Source organism: Rhagoletis zephyria, unplaced genomic scaffold (genome assembly GCF_001687245.7).
Source record: "Rhagoletis zephyria isolate East Lansing unplaced genomic scaffold, Rhagoletis_zephyria_1.1 Rzeph_scaffold_00165, whole genome shotgun sequence".
NCBI lineage: Eukaryota > Metazoa > Arthropoda > Insecta > Diptera > Tephritidae > Rhagoletis > Rhagoletis zephyria.
The window spans coordinates 41,170-64,832 of NW_016157249.1; the positions used below are offsets into that span (position 1 = coordinate 41,170).

Genomic DNA, 23,663 nt, shown 5'->3' on the forward strand with positions numbered 1-23,663 from the left:
AGATGCTTTCATTGTCCATGCCTCCGCGCCATACACCAGCACAGGCATGATGAGTGACTTATAGAGTGTGATCTTTGTACGACGAGAGAGGACTTTACTTCTCAATTGCCTACTCAGCCCAAAGTAGCACTTGTTAATTTTAACTTTACCTTTATTATATATTGCAATACATAATTCAAATGTATATACATAATTGTAATGTATATAGGTCAAATGACTGTAATAAATAAATAAATAAAGTGAGCTGTACGGAGATGGCAACGTATACATATTAACCACTACACACTTATTTTCAAGTAAAAATGCGTGTATGTATGTATGTGTACTTTTGCGAGAACTGAGCATCAGCCATCAGGCCACCAGAAAAAGCCAATTTTTCCAAAACAAAAGCGCAAAGTTTTTATTATCATTGTTAAGATGCACTAAATCGCATGCCATGATGTTCACCCAAGGGTTAAGGTCAGCTCTGTGTTATCTTTCTTATCAGCTCATTCGTTGCTGCTGGTCCCTCATTGCTATGTTCTAGTATGTATGTGCATATGTACATATGTATTCTTATGTTCCATGTGCGTAAGTAGCAATATGTATGTATTTGCAAATAAGTATAAGAGATGTTAAAATGTACATATGGATTTATATACCTACAAAGTGAACCGATCTGCGGCAAAATAAGAAACGTTAGCAAATATGTATATATGTATGACAAATGTAAGAAGGTTTAAGAGACAAATGAATTACTGTTTTTAGAAATAATGTTTACTGTTCATATTGAAGTCAAGGCATATAGTTGCTCTTCGCTTAGTCTCTACAAGGCGGCAAAAAGGCTTGCCATCTCAAATCATTGGTGACCCCGACGTGATAATACACGTTCAACTCGTCGAATAATATTAATTTCATCCATTCAGCTTGATTTAATTTGAATAATCAATTCAGCATGCCTTCTGAAGATGCAGCTTCTGAGGATGGCCAAGTTGGGCCGGAATCGCTCAACAAAAAGAGGACCGTTTCCCTTTTGAAGCAACTGAAGGACATCAACCAGCAGTTATCAGCAGACTCGCTAAAAAACATAGACGAGATAGGTATATCGATGCATTTGGAGTGGGTTGAGCGCCTTTGAGTCAGCTTTGATGGCGCTCAGTACAGTCTTGAGGCCGAAGAACCCAATGAACTGGCTAATGAAGTTAGCTGGGCGTTCGCAAAGGTGCACATGGACGTCAAGGGGAAGTTAACACGTGAGCTCAATCAGCGTAAAGCCTGCAATTACCACTCATCAACAGAACGGCCATTCGCAATCGACGATGCATCTCCTTCCCTTATCATCTCGCAACGCAACAGGATTCCCGAGTTGAAAATTCCTCGTTTTGATGGTGCTTACACCGATTGGCCAGATTTCATCGCGATGTTCAACTCTGTGATCAACAACTGCACTGAGTTAAGCAAAATAGAAAAGTTCCAACACTTACTTGCGAACTTAAGGGGTGCTGCGCTTGATACGATCCGTTCCTTGGAGCCAAGCGAGACAAACTACGATAAAGCACTGGATCTTCTCAAGAACCGCTTCGGCAATAAAATGCTTAATTTCTAATCGCATATTAAAGAAATCTTCCGCCATTCACTCGTAGTTTCGTCAAGCTCATGCTTATTTTGTGGCACTGTTGGGTATTTGATATACAACTGTACCCAATTCGGAAAGTTATACCCTGCTTCACGGTACAAGGAAGCAAAACGTCTACAATTGTGCCTGAATTGCCTACGTCGGGGCCACACGTTAAACAAGTGTAAGTCAGGTCATTGTCGGTAGTGCTTTTCGAAGCACCATTCGCTGCTCCACATGCCTGTGCCTGAGCAGTCCGCATCAGGAAGCCATCGCAACAACACAGATGTGGCGAGCACTCAATCAGTGTCGACAAGAACACAACAAGTAGCAACTGCTGCATCTTCTGAAAATTTCGTGCTACTGGCAAGTGTAATCATCCTCGTCAAAAATCGCACGGGTTGTTACATCCCATGTCGAGCACTTCTAGACTCAGGTTCTCAGGTGAACTTTGTTACCGGGCGCCTTGCAAATCAATTGAGTCTGGAGACAAAAAGGTAAGCACATCAATCTCTGGGGTTGGGGAATCTAATTTCATAGCCGAAAGGGCTGTTGATATCATCGCAAAATCACACAGCGATGATTGCGTTCTCTCGTTTGAAGCCATCGTCACCAACACGATCACCGATCCTCTGCACAATTTCGATCTCAACACAGACTCATGGAACATTCCGAATAATATTAAGCTTGCCGACCCACTCTTTTTCAAGTCGCAACGTATTGACGTCTTGTTGGGAGCATCGTTATTTTTTGATCTAATGTGTATCGGCCAAATTAGGTTGGCCAATAACTTACCTATACTAAAAAAAACCAGATTAGGATGGGTCGCTTCTGGTGGAGGACTTCATTTCCATAAGTCATCCTCCTTGGTTGCAGTTCGCTCAGACTTAGAGGAGGAAGAAGCCGGTTTAGACGATCTCATTAAGCAGTTTTGGGAAGTTGAAGCCTGCTCAGCTCCACCCACACAAATGCAAGAGGAAATTGATCGCGAGCTTCATTTCCAACAAAATCATATTCGACTCGATTCTGGGGAATATGCTGTGCGGCTTCCATTAAAGCAAAACGTCCAAGCTCTTGGTGATTCATACTTACTAGCCAAACAGCGCTTCATGAGTTTGGAACGAGGGCTGCAGCACAAACAAGACGTTAAAAAACAGTATTCGTCCTTCATGAAGGAATACGCCGAACTCAAGCACATGTCTCCTGCGAACTTGGAGCCAACAACTCGTGCATTCTTCCTGCCCCATCATTGTATCCACAAGACGGATAGCACAACAACAAAGTTGAGAGTTGTGTTGGATGGCTCCGCAAAATCAACATCTGGTTATTCTTTAAATGACGTGCTTATGGTTGGTCCAACGATTCAGCCAAAGCTCTTCTTTACACTTTTGGGTTTTCGCCTTTGACGGGTGACATCTGTAAGATGTATCGCTGCGTACGAGTTTTGGAGCCTGACAAGTACTTACAATGTATTTTGTGGCGGGATGACCCTGAAGGAGATCTAAAGGTATACACGCTAGACACAGTCACGTATGGTACCAGGCCTGCTGCATTTCTAGCGACTCGACCCATGCATCAATTGGCAATAGATGAAGAAGCAGATTTTCCTCTTGGCTTGCTTATCGGGCGTAGAAACTTTTATGTCGACGACCTCATCACTGGTGTAGACTCCGTGGAAGAAGTCGTGGAAATTCAGCGTCAGACAGCACAGTTGCTGCGGAGAGGTAATTTTCTACTTCGAAAATGGTGCTCTGATGCTCCTGAAGCTCTCGTCGCAGTACCTGATTCTGATTGTGAGCCACTTTTGCAGTTTCACGATGGTACGCATGTTACAAAAACTCTTGGCTTAGTCTGGGATCCTAAAACAGACAACTTCATATTTTCGTTCGCACTCGCTCGCCTGAGAAATAACAATCACGTAACTAAGCGTATCGCATTGTCCATAATTTCTGGATTTTACGATCCATTAGGACTCATCGCTCCAGTTATAACTCAGGCAAAAATCTTCATTCAAACCATGTGGAAACAACATATACATTGGGATGAAAGTTTACCACAGCACTTACATACAGTTTGGACTCAATTCTGTGCTGAACTGGAATTGGTATCTAACTTCCAGTTTCCGCGATTTGTATTAATTCCAAATTCTTATTTAGAGCTCCATGGATTTTGCTATGCTAGTTTAGCCGCTTATGGTGCATGCGTGTATGCACGAGCCCAGCATAATGACGTAGTTAAGACTCACTTGTTGTGCGCAAAATCTCGAGTAGCGCCACTTAAGACTCTCTGTGCCGAAGCTTGAGTTGTGCGCGGCATTGTTATTAGCAGAGTTATTAGAAGCGGTCAAGCAGGCACAAGAATTTAACTGTGCCATCCATTGTTGGTCGGATTCAACCGTAGTTTTATCGTGGCTACGAGAAGAATCTTCGAACTTTAACATATTTGTTTCAAACAGGGTAAGCCGTATACAAACACTAAGTCACGGAATGGTTTGGCTTCATGTCCCGATCGCTATGAATCCAGCTGACGTCTTGTCGCGAGGAGCATCACCGAAGCAGCTTCTTAACTCAACGCTCTGGAAGAACGGCCCCTCTTTTCTACTCGGTAATCAAACAGGTTGGCCTACAGCGCCTGGCTTTCTCACCGAGTTACCAGAACGACGACGCATCGCTTTAGCCGCAACAACGCACCTTGAAGACATTTCACTCAACTGCAGGTATTTAAATACATTCAGCACGATGCAGCGAGTATTTGCTTATGTCTCAAGATTTGGGTTAAGAAAAGATCCCAAAGGGCATAGACCATCAGGCGCGCTCACGCCTCAAGATATCAAAGGTGGAACTCAACTTTTATTGCGCCTCATTCAACAGAAATATTTCCCCAAGGAATATAAGGCATTAAAGGTTGGAACAACTTGAATCATCTAGTACAATGTATTCACTTAATCCGTTCATGGACGAATTTGGGCTCATAAGGGTTGGTGGTCGGCTAGAAAATGCTATGCTAGATTATGATGCACGTCACCCGATAATTTTGCCAGAGCGACATCCGATTGCAATTGCAATAATTCAATACTATCATGAAAAATTCATGCACGCTGGACCGCAAAGTTTAATAGCTTCAATACGATTGCAATTTTGGCCAATTGGTGGGCGAAAGACAGTTAGCAGTGTCGTAAATAAATGTTTAAAGTGCTTTCGTCTTAAACCCAAAATCGTCGAACCCATCATGGGTGATTTGTCTCAGCACAGAGTACTGCCGGGAAAAACATTTTCTACAACAGGCATCGACTTCTGCGGGCCTTTCTATTACAAATCCGAAGTACGAAACAGAGGTCCAATCAAGTGCTACGTTTGTGTTTTTATTTGCTTTACAACAAAGGCCACCCACTTGGAATTGGTATGTGACTTATCTACAGCATCTTTTATAGCTTCTCTCAAGAGATTCATCTCAACGCGTGGAAGGCCGAGCGTAATTTGGTCAGATAATGCCACAAACTTTATTGGGCCTAGAAATGAGCTAGCTGAGCTAAAAAACTTATTTTGGTCTACCCCTCACATTCAAGCTGTTCAAAGACAATGTGTTGATGATGGCATTGAATGGCGATTTATTTCCCCGCGATTGCCCCATTTTGGAGGTCTATGGGAAGCTGCGGTGAAGGCTGCAAAAAATCATTTTCATCGAGTTGTTGGACTCTCAACGCTCACATTCGAAGAGTTACGTACTCTGGTTTGCCAGGTATGCGCCATAATTAATTCACGACCGCTCTGTCCAATTTCAGAAAATCCTGATGATTTGGAAGTACTGACACCAGCCCATTTCTTAATTGGAGGGCCATTCACCAGTTTTGCAGAGCCAGACGTTACGCATCTGGATATTAGTCGACTAGATCGATGGCAGCGTTTGTCCTCTATGCAGCAAACATTTTGGAGAAAATGGAGCACATATTACCTCACGATACTGCAAGAGCGAAACAAGTGGCGTGCAAGTGTACCAAATATTCAGCAAGGGGTAATGGTATTATCGTAAAGCGAGCCGTAAACAAGATCGCACTCCTACCTATTGACAGTGTTGAAGGTTTGAAACCTTCAACGGGGGAGGATGTTAAGATTCACTAAATCGCATGCCATGATGTTCACCCAAGGGTTAAGGATATCCGCTAGGTCAGCTTTTTGTTATCTTTCTTATCAACTCATTCGTTGCTGCTGGTCCCTCATTGCTATGTTCTAGTATGTATGTGCATATGTACATGTGTATTCTTATGTTCAATGTGCGTATGTAGCAATATGTATGTATTTAGGTGTTTGAGCCTTCGCTTAAACCACATTTGAGATTACCCCTTTCAATGTTCACTGAGCAACCCTGCACCCTGGTGCATGACTGCGGTAGTTGTCTAGGCGTTGTTGTAACAACCCTGTGTTTGTCTTTGTTTGACAGGACGGGCAGCGTGGGCGGCAAGTGACCTTCTTATATCAGTACGCTTTCAACGCTCACTTGGGTAACAACATAGCACGGAATAAAATAAGGTAAGTTTTTGTTCTTATGAACATGTGAAGCCCGCTTGGCGCTCAAAGCCTTGCGCCGGCATATTACCGCTCGGTACCCTTGGTCCAGCGACGAGTTGAAACATGCCTCCTATTCGGAGCGTTCTTCGACAAGATGAGCACATCACTTTGATGGCATTTGAGTAACTAAACGTGTTGTGCATACTTACAGATGAGTACACCGGAATTAGTTACAATGGATGAACTGGCACGTCTGCCACATCAGATGGAAAACGAGCATGCATTTAAATCGATCGTTTCTACTTTAGATCACTACTACCCCGAGGGCTGGAGAGAGTGGAAAGTTCTTAACTACTCGTTTACAGAGTTGTTGAATGGCGAGCACATAGACAAAGAGGTCGAATCTAAAATAAGATTTGCTATTCCAATGGTGGATATAGCAAGGGCTTTTCAGCAGGCTGATGTACTTTCAGATCGGGCATTTACAAATATTCGTAACGTTATACTTAGATGGCCCTTGGGAAGGGCTCTGTTGTATTCACCACACAGTATCATGCAGAAAGTGCATGCCCATTCTTACGACGTGTTTATGAACACGGTAAAATCCCTCAGACTGAGGGTAACCAAAGGTACAGACACTGCTTCCGATTTGCTTGGTAGCCAAAGGCCCCTTTCGAGGAAGAGGGGGGGGAGGCAAATACGTTAGGTACAGAGGAGGCGAAGCGTCATCGCTCCGACTCTTATCGTGATCGGTGTTCCGAGCTCACGTCTGGTGGTTCCGAATGTTCTCCAGCTTCTCGTAACTCTCCGGGATCGAAGAGTTCCACATCAAAAGTTTGTAGCGATAACCAGCTGCTGGCAAGTGTGCTCAACCAGCAAATGTTGTTGTTTAACAAACTCATAAGTATTCAATCTGACCACGGAGAAAACATTAAGAAAATTTTAAATAATCAGCGCAATTCTCAACAAAGTCCAGTACGCTACGGGGACTATTTGGATCCGCCATCCGACAGCGCTACAGATGAAGAATCAGAATTTCTTTCAGAGAGGTTAAGTAGTGGGGGCAAGCACACCCGAGTCGCTATGGAGCCGGAAGGGCACCTAAATCTGCTCACCCCTCAAGATAGTAACACGGAAGGTTTTGATGACCGCGTAGAGTTCGATTTCGCTCCATCAACGTCTGAGCAAGAACCGCGAATTGCGAAAGCAGATCCGATAGCTGTTAAGTACGGAGTAGAATGTCAGCGACTATGCCAAGATAGTTGGCATAACATCCGATACGCGGAATCTCAAAAACAGTTTCAGGCATTTCCGGTTTTTAGCTCCTTGAAAGTTAATAGTCTTTTGGCAGAAATAACGCCAAAATGGAAGTCAGTGTCACTTTTAGAAAGATTTGATTTGACACTAGCGGCCGTATCAAATGGGCTAATTCAGCAGCGTATTGCGTTTCAAAATCTGCTAAATAATCTTCCAGAGGAAGCGAAAAAATTAGTTGGGAAAGAATTTGTTGCCACGGATTCGAATTTTAAAAGAATCTCAGACTCCCTTTTGCAATATGTATGCGGCCGACGAGCAGAGGTCCTGCAAGAGAGAAGAGAAATTTACTCACCCCGAAACAAGACATTCGCGCAGGTTTTTAATGACATTCCACCATCTGATACGCATTTATTCGAAGAAAGACGTTTCTCTGAAGCAATAAAAGAGCATGGAGGGATGCAACAATTTTTTCCTGAAATTAAGAAACAGAAGCAAGTTCGAATCAATAGTTCCTTTCGGAGATCTCAAGTTCGCGAACGCCGGTTTGGAAGGGATAGAAACAAAACCCAAAATTACTCTAACCCGGCCAGAAGTGGTAAATACAAAGAAAAATTTGGTGGAAAGAAGGCGGAAAACTCCAACTCAAACTTCAAGCGTAAAAATAATGGGGGGGGAGAGAAGAAGTGACTCCTTTCTAGCGGGCCGCCTAGCAGACTTCGCAAAATTTTGGGAGGAGGCACCGCAAGCTCTACTGAATATTATAAAAGGATACAGGATCCCTTTCAGCAGAAAACCTCCACTAACAAGATTTTCAATTCCAAATACAATAAGATTTCAAACGAAAGAGTCCCCGGAAATGACGGTAGAAATACAGAAATTATTGGACTCAAAAGCCATACAACCAAGCACTCAACGGACAGGTTTCCTTTCCACCATGTTTTTAACAAAGAAAACAAACCGACCTATTTTCAACTTAAAGCGGCTAAACGAGTATATAATTATCCCGAAATTTCATTTGATAAACATCCAGAAGATCCCTTCCCATCTGCATAGCGGGGATTTTATGCTGAAGGTGGATATATCACAAGCTTATTTCCATATACCGATATACAAGAAACATCGGCGTTATCTGTCGATGACGTATCAAGGCACAACATACGAAATGACATGCCTACCTTTTGGCCTAGCAAGCGCACCCTCAGCTTTTGCAAAAACAACAAACTGGGTCGCACATCAATTGAGACAAAAAGGTCTTCGAGTTCTAGTCTACTTAGACGACTCTTTGTTCATCCATCAGGACTCTCAAACTCTGATTCAACAAGCTCATTTTGCGAAAAAATTTCTAAACGACTTAGGATGGCAAATAAACCAAGAAAAATCGTCTGTGGTCGCAACAACAGAATTGGAGTATTTGGGAGTAACTTGGAATACAATAAAAAACACAAAGCGTCTTTCATCGGCAAAGGTGGCGCAACTGAAAAGCTCGTTGCTGAATCTCTTAGAGAAAAGTCAATGGAGCTGGAAAGATGCCAAGATTATTCTGGGAAAACTGAATTTTGCGTCTTTTGTTGTACCTCTCGGTCGTCTTCACTGCCGGGCTTTGCAAATATCGTTACGTCGACTACCTCAAAAAAATCCGCATCGGAAAGCAGTCATACCAGAAGCCGCGCGGAGGGAATTGACATGGTGGTTAGAGAACGCTCACCGGTCGACGTCGATACACTACCCAGATCCTTCCGTTTTTATCACAACAGACGCTGCAGACACAGGTTGGGGTGCAGTTGTGAACAGTCATCACTTATGGGGCAATTGGACTCGACCTCAACAAAAGTGGCACAGCAACATGAAGGAGCTATGGACTGTATACGAGGTACTACAACGTTCGGGCTCCATGATATTTGGGAAAACAGTGATGCTGCAAACAGACAATCGAACGAGCGTAGCATACATCATGAAGCAAGGGGGCACCAAGTCAATGAGTCTTCTAGAAATTTCGAGGAAAATTCACCTCCTGTGCGAGAGGAAAAACTGTTTTCTGATTGCCCGTCACATTCCAGGCCAATACAACGGAATAGCGGATGGTTTATCGAGGGCAAAAGCTCTTCCAGAATGGCACCTCAGAAAAGAATGCTTATCAATGATCTTTCAACTTTTCGGCACACCGGAGATAGATCTCTTTGCGTCAAAAAGATCTGCGGTTGTGGATGCATATGTAAGCGAGGATGCGACGGATCCCCAAAGCCAATTTACCGACGCTTTCAGCAGGCGGTGGAAAAGCAAGCTAGGTTGGATTTTTCCTCCACCGGCGCTCATTCCACGGGTACTTCAGCACTTGCAAAAGTCAAAGGGCTGTTATCTACTTGTGGCGCCAGTATGGGACAAAGCTTTCTGGATTCCTGCTCTTCGACGAATAGTAGTGGACAAGCCTTTTCACATACCAAACCTAACAGAGAATTTGATCGACCTGCAGACAAATCGGCCTCCACCGGGTGTAGACAACTTAAAGTTGGCGGTTTGGAAGGTTCGGGCTGGGAAAAGCTTATAGAAGGTTGGAGTAGCGCAGAGGTAAAGCTTCTGGAATCATCATGGAGAGAGTCGACACTTAAGACCTACCGGCAGGCATGGTCAAGATGGTGTAACTGGGCTCGCAAAAATAAAGTTTTGGTGGATAATCCAGAGGCACACTCAGTGGCGAAGTACCTGTGCCATCTTTACGAGACTATACAACTAGCTCCAAAATCGATAGCACTTAACAGGTCTGTGGTTGTAAATTTTTCAAACCCTCTTCGCTCGGAAGAACTCTCATCTCATCCGCTAATAAAAAGAGTTCTAAGAGGCATATTCGCCGCTAATCCGTCTACTAAGAAGCCAATTACCTGGGAAATAGAAGATTTGATTAATTATTTACGCACTTATGAAGTTAATAAAAATAGTATATTTGCCGTGTCTAGACACACTTCCATCCTATTGCTACTGGCATCTGGTAGAAGAGTACATGACTTAACACTATTGACTATAAATGACGGAGCTTTTGAGGACAAGGGGGACTCCCTTATCTTTTGGCCTAAGTTCGGTTCTAAGACAGACTCATCATTCTATCAGCAGTCTGGCTGGCTGCTTCAAAAGGAAACTGAAAATGAAGATTTAATGCTTGATTTAGTTTTCTGGGTGAGAACACTAATTGCTCTGTCGGCAGACCGCAGAAAAAATGTAGATAATTTGTTTATTACTACAAGGGGTTCGGCGAAATGCGCATCACGTTCGGTCATTGCAGGGTGGATAAGAACCCTCTTCAAAGAGGCAGGAATTTCTGCGTCCGCGGGAAGCTTTAGGGCTGCAGTAGCAACGGACCTCTGGATCACAAATAGCAGTAATATAGATGAAGTGCTGCAAAGAGGAAACTGGAGATCTAAGAATACATTTTTCAACCATTATTTTAAAGAAATAGCTAAGGCTAACCCGTGCAGTAAAAACAAGTTGGCCAAGTCTTTCACGCCGTTATTGTAAACCTAATTTAAGGTAACACATTTCATTAAAAGGGAGTATTGTAAAAATTAAATATATACAAAGAACTTGGTTTCATTCATAGTCACAGTACGCTGCAGTCCGCGCAGTCGGCAGATAATAAACACATCTCAAATGTGGTTTAAGCGAAGGCTCAAACACCTAAATAGAACCGTTTTTCCCCCGAAGGGTAAAAAACGGATATTTAGGTTTTAGCCGTAGCTTAAACCACACACTTTCATTGCCTTGCCGACTGGGTCAATTCAAGGTACTGATATAAGAAGGTCACTTGCCGCCCACGCTGCCCGTCCTGTCAAACAAAGACAAACACAGGGTTGTTACAACAACGCCTAGACAACTACCGCAGTCATGCACCAGGGTGCAGGGTTGCTCAGTGAACATTGAAAGGGGTAATCTCAAATGTGGTTTAAGCTACGGCTAAAACCTAAATATCCGTTTTTTACCCTTCGGGGGAAAAACGGTTCTATTTGCAAATAAGTATAAGAGAGGTTAAAATGTACATATGAATTTATATACCTATAAAGTGAACCGATCTGCGGCAAAATAAGAAACGTTAGCAAATATGTATATATGTATGACAAATGTAAGTAGGTTTAAGAGACAAATGAATTACTGTTTTTAGAAATAAAGTTTACTGTTCATATTGAAGTCAAGGCATATAGTTGCTCTTCGCTTAGTCTCTACAAGGTGGCAAAAAGGCTTGTCATCTCAAATCAATCATGTTTAATAATTTTTTTGATTCAGTAAAAAGTGTATATACATATCCATTTCCTCACGTTTTTATTAATAAATTAATTTCAATACATTTATAACCACGCAAAACATTTTTAATGTACCTATTCCTCACATTTTATTCAGTAAATGAATTCCATCTTAATGTAGAATATTAGTGTATAGTGTATACATACATACATACATATGTACCTGTGCATTCGGTGTGCTTAAATTAAAAAAGCAACACTAAATAACGCACCAAGCATTGAATTCCAATTATTTTGGCTTTTTGGTTTCCCAAAAGCACTAAATTAGCGTAAAATGCACGACCTTGGCAACAGTGAGCTGAGCACATCAACGCTCAAACAGTGATGTCAGACCAAGTATTGAGTAAACCCGCTATGTATATTTTTCTTTTAAAGCAAAAGTTCTAATTGGCGAGGGGATTGATTTTTGGTTATTACATAGAACACTGATAAGATTCACAAACTTATCTTAGGACTTAATTAAAATACTCAACATTATTTGTAGGCGAATATATTTGTGTTCGTATGAAATAGTAGCTTATGTCGGGAGGCTGGCTTTAGTAAAATGTACCATTTCCTATATTCTTTAAACCACAAGGAATGTTTTTATGAGACTTTATACGAATATTGACTTGCTAGCATCGCAACTGCCTCTTTTACGTTTATTTTCCAAGAGTTCTTCAACGACTCGGCGCCTGTGAGTCTTTCGCAATCGTATGCTGCGAATGGGTCATTATACTAAAGCCAGTCTTCCGACATAAGCTACTATTCTATACGAACACAGATTTGTATATTTCCTAATAGGCTTGTAAAATGCCCAATACCCAAATCCCTCGCATGAGTTATTATCGGTAAAAAATTGGGTACGGTCAAATCAGGCATAGCTGCAGCAAGTACTTTGTCACGCCAGTGAAACAGTGTTGATATTTTAAGTACAATTGTACTTTTTTCAGTACAATTAATTTTAAAAAGTAAAAACCTCCAATTTGCCGATTTTAAGTACAATTTCAACATCAAAAATACTTTTTGTACCAATCGCTCAAATCTCTTCTAGCACTTTGATTCTTAATCCGTTTACAATTAAGTAAATGGATATACCTATATTTCGTATTTGCTTCATATAGCTTCATATAGAATCAATGTCTTCGTAAATTAAAACAAGAGATTTTCTTTAATATAATAACTTTACGGCACTCACATATTGATAAGATTTTACTATTTATTTTATTATTTTTTTCAATTTTATTTATCTTTTTATAAAAATGTAATTTGTTCTTTAACAAATCTGCATAAATCCAAGTTTAATACTTTGTGCAACATTAAAAAAATCTACAAGCTTTCGTAAAAATTTCGAGGTTCTAAATTTTTGTATAGTAAATTGCAAGATTAAAGTTGTTGGGACTTACCGCTGATTTTTGGCAATTTTTTATTTTTTTTTTGTTGACGATATAGGTAATTTTTTAAAAAGCTCGAAATTTTTACGAAAGTGTGTCGGTTTCTTTTCATGTTGCAAAAAGATTGAACCTGGGATTTGTACGGCTTTTTTTTTAAGTATAAACTGTATTTTTATTAAAAAAAATACATAATATTAAGATAAATGGTCAAATCTTGTCAATATGTGAGTGTCGTAAAGTTTTGATTAGCACTTGAAATGCTATTAAAATGTCAAAACTTATTACTAAATCCAAAAAGATGTCTCTTTTATCCATTTATAATAACTTTGTTGTTGAGGTTGTTCAGAATTCATGTTGATTTTTAATATTTTTTTGCATTTTCTTTATACAAATTGGATGTACAAAAATTTCAGTATGGAAGAAAAAGTGCAACACCTTCAACGAAAAAAGTTCTCAAAAATCTACGCGAATTGAATGTACTATCTCGATCATTTAACATCTCGGACTCGCCCACAACTAAAAATGATTATTTAAATCTAAAGTGTATATTAAATGATATTTAATATTCGCTTTAGATGTGAAATTTCGACAAATTTGTTTAAACAAAAATGTAAAGCGCATATGCAGAATGTTGAAGCGAGATTCTTCTGCTTGCGTTTCTATGTTTATATCATTTATCAGTTTAAGCACATACGATTAAATGTAAAAAATATATTTTTAATTGCGGATCCGAAAGAAATATTTATTATTTGCATTGGTTACGCAAAAATAGTGCCGAAAATCAATCGATTGTGCTGAAGGTGCCGGCTGCTTCCGAAAGGGCCGAAAATAGCACAATGCACACTCATTTTCCATTACTGTCACACACATTCAATCTCACTATTCTGTTGACTTCGTTTTCCCCTTCCGATAACTTTTTGCTTCCGCGCTTGCCTAGCACCGCTGTGCAAAGCTTTGCACGCACAGTCGCCCGCGACACATATGTGCTGATTTGGGAATCCCTACCTTAAAGTATGCATATTTCGCAAATTGATTTAATTTAAGTTTATATCCATAACAGGAATTTTAACGTACATATATGTATAGTTACATCTATTGAAACTATGCAAAATAAAACTTGAATTCACATCCAGCTGGCGTAGTTTTTTGTTCCAAATTCTAAGAAAATCGGGGCTCTTTCGGTTCGTTGAGAAACTGTCTCAACACCGGTTATTGTCTGCACCCTGGTTAGACAGACTTAAAGCATAAACAGACGGCAGCACTGTCCGGATCAACGCTGCCGTCTGTTTAAGCTTTTAGAGCCATTTCAACAATATTAAAGTGGACTGTCTGCTCATGTACACATTCGTAATCGTATNTCCATTAGATTTTTTCTACTGGGGCTGTCTTAAGGACAAAATTTATTCAAAAACAATTCAAAACGAAGAGCATTTGCGGGAACAAATAAATGGAGCTGCTGCTGAGATAGCCCAATTGAGTTTAAGATCTCTAAAAGCGTCTTTTCTTAAAAGGTGCCGACCTTGTATTAGAGTAGAAGGTCGCCAATTTGAGCATATTTTATCAATAAATGAATAAATTTTTCTGCAAACAACTCATGTATGTTTTATTTCACGTGAACCCATCCTTCACAAAAAATATTGATAGACAAAGCTCTTGTTATTGACTCTAGTCCGAATCCCGGTAAGTAACATAAAATAATGTCAGGAGCAGGCAATAATGTACCTTTGTACTATTTAGCATGTCATTGGTCGGTAACAAGAGCAACTTAAATTTAAATCTATTAAATACATTCTAGCGTGTCTCAGTTCTTTTAAGCATAAAAGCGCCTATAACTTTTTTTTATTCTATTCGAAATAGTAAGAGTGGCACATTTCTGAAATATTTATTAAATGAGCAATTTTTTTATGTAATGTAAAGTTATAGCTCAGTACATTTTTTTTCACCAGAGGTGGTCAAAGTTGGGGAAGAAAATATCAAAAAGTTAAAGATCCCAAAATAGTCATAATTTTATGATGGTTCCTTAATATATTTTAACTACATTGCATTTGAATATGGAGAAGCAACTATCTGGAAGTATATTGCATACAAAATTTACTAAGTATAGCCTTGTTTGTAGATGCAGTTAAAGAAAATACATGAAAAGGCACGATTTTTCTTTAATTCAAAAAGTTTTAAATATTTCAAAAACGGTGAGACTTTTACCTGAATTTTTTTTGTTTATTAGAGAGCTCACCACCCCACCTGCCTTATCCTCAAGTTTGGCAGGTTACTTCTGGGACACCCTGTATATACCCCTACATATGTACATACTAAAGTGCGAAAACCAATATATATGAGTGGAAATTCGCCAAGTGGTCACTCGATTTTTTACAATGACGAAAAAATCTTTAATATGAATTGGAATAGGTAGTCTTAAACATCCTCTAAAGGGTTTACGGAGTCGTTTTTGGAAAACATTTTTTATTTTTATTTTATTTGCAACTAAAAAATATAGTTAATTTTTCTTTTTACATTAATTACACAAAAACTATTAAATCAAATGACATGAAACTTTCAGGGTTTGCTGAGAAATTAATGAAGTTTGAGAAAATAAAATGTTCAATGCCGGCAAATATTATTTTATTATTTTTTTTTTAACAGTTGTTAAAAACAAGTGGTTTTTGTAAATGTTCTCAATTGCTTAAAAACAAAATTTTTACTCTTTTATGCTTCTTATGTAAATTGTATTCAAATCGTGAAAAAAAATCTTTGGGATCTTATTTGAGTTTGAAAATATTCGAAGTTCTGTCGCGCGACTCACATCTCACCTCACGACATCGCGACATCGCACACCCCTCCTCAACGATAAGCTTGTTCTTGCCAACAAAAAATAAAAAAGTTAATTGGCGTATAGTTGTTTTTTTTTTTGAATATATCAAACATTAATTACATTCTTACATATACTTTCCTTGTAGCGCTCCGATATGTATTTGCATATGTAAATGCTACTTTTCTGGTGCGTTCTAATAAATATATGGTACATACGAGTAGATACAAAAAAGTAGCATTTACATATGGGTGTTTCCATGAAAATGTCAACCAGGACTGAAAAAATAAAAACAACTGAAAAGGGTTTTTAAGACGAATTAATAAGAGTAAAATACTCGAATTTTTATATTATAGAAGTATTTCAGCTTATTGCAATTTTAAAACTCAAAAATTGAAGAGTAAAACTGAGTGTCTCTTCGACTCAGTTTTCTCTAATGAAATGAACTATTTTCTCTTTTCTATTAACTAAATTAAGAGATTTGAAACATTACAATTACATCTTAAAATCAAATTTGCAATAACAACTAACTATAAAAATGAGAAAAAGGAGAAGTTAAAGCTCGGTTAACGGTAATTTTTTGATTTCCTTTTGATAGTATTCTAATGTCGCGTACGTTATGCAAAAACATTGTTTGTCTATGTCATTTGTATATTGGCAGTCGCAGGTAATGCAGATTACAATTCTTAAGCGAGAATTCTTCCAGTTAAAGATATACAGTAAAATTTTCTTTCCAACCGAAGTAAAACAAATTTTATTACCCTCTAAAGTTTGTCGCATACGTTATTGTAAGTACGAAAATTTCAATCAAATACATCAAAACCAATGTTAATTGCAAATTTTCCATTTAAATTATTTAGAATAGTTGTAAAACAATGAAACGGTGGCGGGAAGAGTTCTCAATAAATACATTTTATTACTTATGAGAAAAATTTTCGCGTACGTTATGTCGCGTACGTTATTGTTTTTTTTTAATATAAAACTAGCCAGAGATAATTTCTCTTAAAATATGAAAGGATTGTAAAGGTACATTATTTAGCTTAGTTTAGGAATTTTTAAAGAAAAGAAAAACTCCCATGATTCGCAGACTTTCGCATATATGCGTGTTTCCATGAAAATGTAAACCGAAAATGCAAGCAAATGAATTCAAACGGCTTTATAACTTTAATTCAGATGGCGGAAAAAAGGTTTTGAAAACGCGAAACGGTGGAGAGAACTGAAAAAATTTAATTTAGTATGTGTTACTAGTAAAAATATTGTATGGGGGAAAAATCTGTCGCGAACGTTATGTCGCGGACGTTATTATAATTTTTTTTAATAAAAACTATCCAGAGATAATTTTTATCAAAAAATGGAAGGATTGTAAAGGTACATTATTTAGCTTAGTTTAGGAATTTTTAAAGAAAAGAAAAACTCTCATGATTCGCAGACTTTCGCATATATGTATATGTGCCTTAAAACCACTTCTTTTTTTGTCGCGTACGTTATCACCTGGTTTTGAACGGATATTTTCCACACCAAAGTTTCGAGGCTGCTTATTTTTTTCTCAAACATAGTACCCTTTGGTTGCAACATAACCGTAATCTTTTTTTTCAGTAACTTCTATTTTTGATAGATTTACGTTACTCTATAAGCGTACCAATGTCGCGTACTGCTGTATGGAAACACACATATGCAAATACACGTCGTGTAAGAGTGCTGTTAACAAATAATCACATTTTCGCGTCTCGACACGTTCGCTGCCGTCTCCGAGGCACCGGCGCGCGTATACGCATCGTTCTACTTTTCAACATGCTTAGTCACATTCGTTTGTTTTTTGATGGTTCGGTCGTCACGAAAATTTCGGTCTTCAATACTTTTTAAGTTTTTGTATATAATAACAATTAAGTGATCGCGAAAACTGGAAAGTGGTTCGAGCAACTTTGTGCTGCAATCCGCACAAGAAAAAAAATCATAAATTTGTCACGAAGAATTTATTTCTTATTGGTAAAAAGTGCAAAGAGAAATTTAAAAACTTCATTGGATTACACATGTGCGATTCTTGTCGAAGAAAAGTTAACAGTCTTGAGAAAGCAATTAATGATATTCCGGAAAAAAGTGTGTCAACTGTGGATATTGATATAGAAAAGCAAGAATGATTTTTCAACCACGATAACGAAAAATCAGATCCAACTTTTTATTGCAGTGAAGTGGATGATGCTTGGAAAATTAATGATGTTTTACAAGAATTTGGCGAACCACCAATACAAAAAAAAACGCGTTTCCCAACTGTCTCAAGAAGAACGCCTCACGATAAATCGTAAGATTTCCAAATTAACAAATAATCGACAGAACGATGATGAAAAACATGAGAAAGTGTATGTCGATGGGATCAGAAATGCTCTTTTAAAGCGAACGACAAGAAAGGAGAAAATCGAAGTTTTGACAACTTTGCCACCACAAACTTCCTTTGTCGACAATCGAAAAAGTAAAAAACTTCTATTTAACCGAAGATGTTAGTAGAGTTATGCCCGGAATTCATGACTGTAAGTCTATTCGTGACGATGGTGAACGTGTGAAAGTGCAAAAAAGATTGTTGTTATTAAATCTATGTGATTTGCACAAAAAGTTTGAAGCACAATTTCCTGAAACGAAAATTTGTCTTTCTAAATTTCGTAAACTTCGCCCCAAAGAGTGTATTTTGCCAAACCATAATGGCTCGCACAACGTCTGTGTCTGCAAAATTCATGAGAATATGAATTTAAAAGTACAAGCAATTAAGAAAACTTTGAAAAAAAAGGAGTTGATTTCATGCAAGCTCGCCGTGATTTAATAAAAGATTCAGTTTGCGGAAACCCGACAGCAAAATGTTATTTCTCTGATTGTGAAATCTGCCCTGGAACAGATGCTGTTATCGAAAATTTGTGAGGTTGTTTTAAGGAGCATGATGTGAAAAACATAACTTTCAGCCACTGGACCACTACCGACAGGTCTGCATTTTATGAAGTACTTTTAGTAAAATCTAGTGAATTTTATGCAAAAAAATTTGAAAAAAAAATATATATTATTTGATAATATTTTTTTACAGATGCGAGATTATCGAATTATCACACTTCACAAAAGAGTTTCTGAAAACGTTTATAACTGAATTGCCTATTTTACTGAAGCATGATTTTTTGGCTAAATCACAATCTGCATATTTCAACAAAATGAAAGACACGGTGAGAACGAATTTATAGTATGTTTGGATTTCGCTGAGAATTTTACGTTTCACGTTNTATCGAATTATCACACTTCACAAAAGAGTTTCTGAAAACGTTTATAACTGAATTGCCTATTTTACTGAAGCATGATTTTTTGGCTAAATCACAATCTGCATATTTCAACAAAATGAAAGACACGGTGAGAACGAATTTATAGTATGTTTGGATTTCGCTGAGAATTATACGTTTCACGTACAAAACGCAATTCAATCTCACCACTGGGCGAACAAACAAGCCACTCTTCATCCTTACGTTACGTATTACCGCGAAAATGGAATACAAAAGCATTTGAGTTTTGTTGTCTTATCTGAAAAGTTGGTGCACGAGTCAGTACATTTGTTTAATTCTAAACTCGTCAAACACTTAAGATCAAAATTTGGCGCGGAAAATATAAAAAATAATAATTTATTTCTCGGATGGCTGTGGAGCGCAATATAAAAATAAATTCAACTTTATTAATCAGGGCTATCACGGAATCCATCGTAGAAAATCTACGAATTCAAATGCCCGCTACGAATACGAAAAAATTGCTATCACTGAATCCGAGTGAACTCGAAAATATCGTTGCCAGCTTCGAATGCTGATTCGAAATCAGTTAGTGCAAAGGAAACAACAGACATTTATGTATGTCATTTTGCTCACGCTGCCCAATCAGGCGCAATGGGAGAGTTTGCAAGGCACTAGACTGCCAATTGAGAGAGCCGAGTTCGAGTCCGAGTCGTGGGGCAGTGGAGATTTGTTTATTTTTTTATTTAGCTTTTGTTTATTTTTTTAATAAATATATTTTTTTTAAGTTTATTTTTAGTAGATTTTATTGTTTTAAATAGAAAAAATTTTTTTTTTTAAATTAATTTTTATGATATTAAAGTAATTAGGTTTATTTCCTAATAAATTGTTGCTAAACTATTATTTCCTCGATTCATGCAAAATATTAATTCATTAAATAGCGTCTACCAGATGAATGCGTGTATGTACATACATATGTATGTATGTATAGCATTGGTATTTTACGTGTACGTTTACACAAATATATGGAATTATATCAAACTATAACAAATTTGGAGTATAATAAATATTTAATATTAAAAATAATACAGCTTTCGTCCACTATTTTTAAGACTGAATGATTTTAAATTTTGTTCCGACAGCATAATCTCGTCGTAGAATATCTGTACGAATCTTCATTACGAACGGATTCAATGAAGGCTCACTACGAATTTCGAATTTACGTTCGTAGCCATTCGGATTCCGTGATAGCACTTTCGTAGATTTCACGAAAATCGAAGCTACGATGGATTCTGTGATAGCCCTGAATATTCTTAATCATAAAAAAGATTTCGGTATTGAGGTTGATGGAATTTTTTCGCAACTGCTCATGGCAAGGGGGCATGCGACGGGATTGGGTGGACTGTTAAGAGACGCGCAAAAGAAGTAAGCATGCAGCGTGTAGATGGCGATCACATTACGTCTCCGCTACAGCTTTTTGAGTGGGCCAAACTTTCTTTCAAAAAATCAGTTTCGATTTCTGTACAGAAAAAGAACACGACTTGCATGCGCGAAAACTTCGTTCTCGTTTCGAAAAAGCGACGACTCTCAAAAACACGCGCCAGTACCACTTTTATCAACCTTTAGATGATAAAACAATTGTCGGCAAAATTTTTTCGGCAGATGATGTAAGCACACTCCATGAAGTTCTCTAAGATGTGACTAAATTTGTGGACCGATATTTTAAGTCTGAAGATAAACACGAATACACAATTAATTTCATTTCATGAGTTGTATTATTAATTTTTAGATAAAATGTGATTATTTGTTAACAGCACTCTTACATGACGTGTATTAGCACATGTAAATGCTACTTCTTTGTATCTACTCGTATGTACCATATATTAGAACGCACCAGAAAAGTAGCATTTACATATGCAAATACATATCGTGTAAGAGCGCTACAAGGAAAGTATATGTAAGAATGTAATTAATGTTTGATATATTCAATAAAACAACTATACGCCAATTAACTTTTTTTTATTTTTTGTTGGCAAAAACAAGCTTATCGTTCAGGAGGGGTGTGCGATGTCGCTGATGTCGTGAGGTGAGATGTGAGTCGCGCGACAAAACTTCGAATATTTTCAAACTCAAATAAGATCCCAAAGATTTTTTTTCACGATTTGGATACAATTTACATAAGAAGCATAAAAAAGTAAAAATATTGTTTTTAAGCAATTGAGAACATTTACAAAAACCACTTGTTTTTAACAACTGTTAAAAAAAATTAAAAAATAATATTTGCCGGCATTGAACATTTTATTTTCTCAAAGTTCATTAATTTCTCAGCAAACCCTGAAAATTTCAAGTCATTTGATTTTATAGTTTTTGTGTAATTAGTGTAAAAAGAAAAATTAACTATATTTTTTAGTTGCAAATAAAATAAAAATAAAAAATGTTTTCCAAAAACGACTCCATAAACCCTTTAGAGGATGTTTAAGACTACCTATTCCAATTCATATTAAAGATTTTTTCGTCATTGTAAAAAATCGAGTGACCACATCGCGAATTTCCACTCATATATAAGACCAATTATGTAGGGGAACTGAAACTTGGTTGCATAAATTGTAAATACCGTGCTTACGGTGAAAAGTGGTAGGTATTGGAAACGGAGGCGTGACACTTCCCATAAAAATCTTATATCGCTCTCCATTGTCCAACTCTCGCGGTCAAATACTTGAAAACGTTATAAATGAAGCGGAACTATGCATTTTGAATGACGGTAGGCCCCCGCATTTATCAACACATGGTACTTTAACACACTTAGATATCACATGCTGCACACCATATTTACTTCCATTTATCACATGGAACGTTTTAGAAGATGTTTATCACAGCGATCACTTCCCTGTAATATCCACAATAACCCTATCACAAACAAACAGTTTTTGTGAGATTTCGCAGAATGGGAAAAATTCAACCAATCTGTGGAATTTGAACTCGAATAGAGACCATATAGCTATAACCCGAATAAGGAAGCAAAAAATATCGCGAAAGGGGATAAATCCCGGGATTACTGAAAAAATATCCCGAAATCCCCGAATCGGGATAACAATTTTTCTCATATTTTGGCATTCCTAGTATGAACCCAGCAAACACATTTTTTATATTTTTTTTTACTTTTTTCGCCTTTTAAATTTTGGTGAGGTTTTTACGCACTATTTTATAACAAAACCATACTAGTCCCAAATTGATTGTAAAACCAAATTTAATAATGAAAAAACTAGTGTTTATTTTCGGATGAAAGTTTACTGGGTTTTTAAACTTTTTATGAAAAAAAAAATTTTGAAAAAATATTATTTTTGACTATACTCCTCATTAATGTTTTCTTGACCGTTTTTTTCTTCATTCAGCATCAACAGTTTCTCGTTGTAGTGATCAGCAATATTCTGAAATCACTTTTTTACCCAAGTGCACTTGTGCACAAGGGTATTATAACTTTATTCACATAACGGTTGTTTGTAACAGCCAAAAGGAATCGAGATAGATATTGACAAATGTATACATAAACAAGTAATTTTCAGCAAAAAAAGCCGTGATCCAATGATCGGATATAAACAAGATTGGTATGGGACACCTCTGAGACACTACCTTTCCGATGCAAAGAATTATCGAAATCGGTTGACGTGGTCCAAAGTTATGCGGTAACATACATAAAAAAAATATATTCCGACGAACTGATAACCTCCTTTTTTAGAAGTCGGTTAATGATCAGAATGAAAAAAAGAAATCGATTAAGCGATGACTGTCTGTCTGTCCGACCGTCCGTCTGTGCACACCATAACTCGAGTAAAATTTAAAATATTTTAACGAAACTTGGTATGTGTACTTACTTTCAGCGTAGGACGGATGGTAAAATGGGCAAAATCGGACAATAACCACGCCTACCTCCCATATAACGGTAGTTTTCAGAAATACGAAAACTGATATTTTGGTAACTAGTGAAGCTTATTCACACAAAATTGATATTTAAATGATTTTGAGACGAATAATAATAATAAAAATTTTTGGAAATGGGCGTAGCCACGCGCACTTATGATTACATCTGTATATCTCTGTAACTGCTCCACCAATTCCCCCAAACTTGGCACGGTTGTCGGCCTTATTATTATTGTTATTGTATTTTTTCCTCCGAGACGTTTTTTAATTGCAGCTATTTCTTGGTGAAAGTGTTCGCCTTACTCATCACTGAACTGACCCAAATTATGTAGAAAGAAGTCCAAATGCAAATGAAGGAAATTAATTTGTATGGTCATGTTTTGACTAGAGTGCACGCGCTCTTTTTAACCGACTTCCAAAAAAGGAGGAGGTTATCAGTTCGTCGGAATATTTTTTTTTGTTTTTTTTTTTATGTATGTTACCGCATAACTTTGGACCACGTCAAACCGATTTCGATAATTATTTTTGCAATAGAAAGGTAGTGTCTCAGAGGTGGTCCCATACTAATATGGTTTAGAACCGATTATTGGATCATGAAATATATATACATATATATATATATATTTTAAGTCGGTTTTTTTTTGCTAAAAATTACTTGTTTAACACCAATGCACGC

At 37.7% G+C, this 23,663-nt stretch overlaps 3 protein-coding genes and 1 long non-coding RNA gene across 4 annotated transcripts in view; all 4 read left to right on the forward strand.

The window, feature by feature from the left end:
- bur (GMP synthase burgundy) overlaps positions 1-23,663 on the forward strand; it is a 411,333-nt gene that overhangs the window by 36,119 nt on the left and 351,551 nt on the right. The window lies entirely within an intron of this gene.
- On the forward strand, positions 1,985-6,023 carry LOC108355601 (uncharacterized). Its single transcript, XM_017606757.1, has 2 exons — positions 1,985-5,310; positions 5,376-6,023. Exon 1 carries the CDS (start codon positions 2,008-2,010, stop codon positions 2,998-3,000), a length of 993 nt encoding a protein of 330 aa, XP_017462246.1. The 5' UTR covers positions 1,985-2,007; the 3' UTR covers positions 3,001-5,310; positions 5,376-6,023.
- On the forward strand, positions 3,010-6,023 carry LOC108355611 (uncharacterized). The gene is made up of 2 exons (XM_017606767.1): positions 3,010-3,698; positions 3,751-6,023. Exons 1-2 carry the CDS (start codon positions 3,018-3,020, stop codon positions 3,778-3,780), a joined length of 711 nt encoding a protein of 236 aa, XP_017462256.1. The 5' UTR covers positions 3,010-3,017; the 3' UTR covers positions 3,781-6,023.
- LOC108355632 (uncharacterized) overlaps positions 20,353-23,663 on the forward strand; it is an 8,290-nt gene continuing 4,979 nt past the window's right edge. Inside the window, exons 1-2 of the long non-coding RNA XR_001846558.1 lie at positions 20,353-21,034; positions 21,930-21,934. This is a non-coding gene — a long non-coding RNA (uncharacterized LOC108355632). The remainder of the gene's footprint in view (positions 21,035-21,929; positions 21,935-23,663) is intronic.

Coding starts and splice junctions, on each gene's coding strand:
- LOC108355601 (XM_017606757.1), top strand. CDS start 2,008: ATGTCGAGCACTTCTAGACTCAGGTTCTCAGGTGAACTTTGTTACCGG.
- LOC108355611 (XM_017606767.1), top strand. CDS start 3,018: ATGTATCGCTGCGTACGAGTTTTGGAGCCTGACAAGTACTTACAATGT. Junction 3,699..3,750: donor TCTGTGCTGAACTGGAATTG/GTATCTAACTTC, acceptor ATTCTTATTTAG/AGCTCCATGGATTTTGCTAT.